The sequence below is a fragment of the Parus major genome, chromosome 28, assembly GCF_001522545.3.
Source record: "Parus major isolate Abel chromosome 28, Parus_major1.1, whole genome shotgun sequence".
Lineage (NCBI taxonomy): Eukaryota > Metazoa > Chordata > Aves > Passeriformes > Paridae > Parus > Parus major.
The window spans coordinates 3,801,324-3,802,736 of NC_031797.1; the positions used below are offsets into that span (position 1 = coordinate 3,801,324).

The following is a 1,413-nucleotide window of genomic DNA, read 5'->3' on the forward strand; positions in this document are numbered from 1 at the left end:
ATGGATGGATGGATGGATGGACTGCACATGTGGGGTGTTCCCCCATCCCGAGTGAGAGGAGGGACTGCTCTGAGTTCCTGTATGAGGAAGGGTTTCCCCATCTCCTTCACCTTCTCCTTCCTGCTCTCCTCCACCTCTGGCAGCTGCTTGCGGCACCCGGTCACGCACCCAAACTGCTCCTCTGCGTTGCCGTAGGCTTCGGCACAGGCTGGGGGAGAGGAGGGGTGAGGGTTCGGGGGTGCTCGATGCCCGGGACCCCCGTCCCCCTCCCCACTGACGCCCGGGCCGTGTCAATCCGCAGCCGCTTGTGGCGGGGCTGAGCGGGGCGGGACGCTCCGGAGGGTGTCGGGTGTCGCGCTGCTCCCGGTGGGATGTGGGGACCCCCGGGACGGCGTTCGGGGCGCGGGGGCCGCTCGGCCACCGGCTCCTCTCACCTGCTTCGCACTCGGCTCTGGTGGTGTTGAGCTCGGCGCTCGCATCCACGAAGTGACAGATGGAGAACAGCCGGCAGCCCCGGTAACAGGCGTTGAGAACAGCATCCTGCGGCGAGGAGGAGGAGGAGAGCGCGGAGCTGGCACCGGGCTCAGCCCGCTGGCTGAGCCGGACAACCCCCACGCGGCCCCCCGCACCCAGCCGGGGGGCACCGGGCAGCGCCAGCACCGTGTGAGGGCTGGCACCCCAAATCTGGTGGTCCCAGAGCTGCCCCGCAGCCCCCCGGCTGCACCCCACCGTGGGTTTGAACGCGGCCAAGTCCTCGTGGAGGGCGAGCAGGGTCCCCCCATCTCTGCTGGCACCAGCCAGGCCCTGGCGTGGGCTGGCAGGAGCTGGGGGTGCACTGCTCTGGGGGAGTGGGACAGATTTGGGGTGTGGGGGGCACACAGAGCCCACACGGGGGTCACCAGGAACGGGCGGGCTCGGGGGTGACGCTGCGGGGCACCCCAAATCACTGGGGATTCCCTCGCTGGGGGCACCCCCACGCTGCTGGAGGAGACCACTGGGGGTGCCCCGGTGCCCCCCATGTTGCTCCCACGGAGGGTGGCCCAGTGTGGGGCTGCGTTAGCAGAGATGCCCATCAGGGGTGTCCCCACTGCTCCTGGTGGCCCTGTTGCCTCTGCTGCTCCCCGTCCCCTCCAGCCGGTGCCCCTGGTGTCCCCATGGTGTCCCCCTGGTGTCCCCATGGTGTCCCCTCTGCTCCTGGTACTCCCAGTGACCCCGATGCTCCTGATGCTCCTCATGCCCCCAGTGCCCCCAGTTCCCCCCGTGCCCCAGATGCTCCCGGTACCCCCAATGCTGTGGATGCTCCCCAGTTCCCCCAGTTCCCCCAGTTCTCCCCGTGCCCCCGGTGCTCCCGGTACCCGCTGTGCTGCTGGCGCTCCCCCCGCCGCCGGTGCCGCCCCAGCCCCGGTGTCCCGG

General features: G+C 70.2%; 1 protein-coding gene across 1 annotated transcript in view; it reads right to left on the reverse strand.

Annotated features, from left to right (window-relative positions):
• TMEM59L (transmembrane protein 59 like) overlaps positions 1–1,412 on the reverse strand; it is a gene marked incomplete at its 5' end in the record, with an annotated part of 5,907 nt that extends 4,495 nt beyond the window's left edge. The window contains 3 exons of the mRNA XM_015651496.1: positions 111–208; positions 435–540; positions 1,356–1,412. Coding sequence (XP_015506982.1) covers positions 111–208; positions 435–540; positions 1,356–1,412 — 261 coding nt within the window. The remainder of the gene's footprint in view (positions 1–110; positions 209–434; positions 541–1,355) is intronic.
• Between the last annotated feature and the right edge of the window lies 1 nt (position 1,413).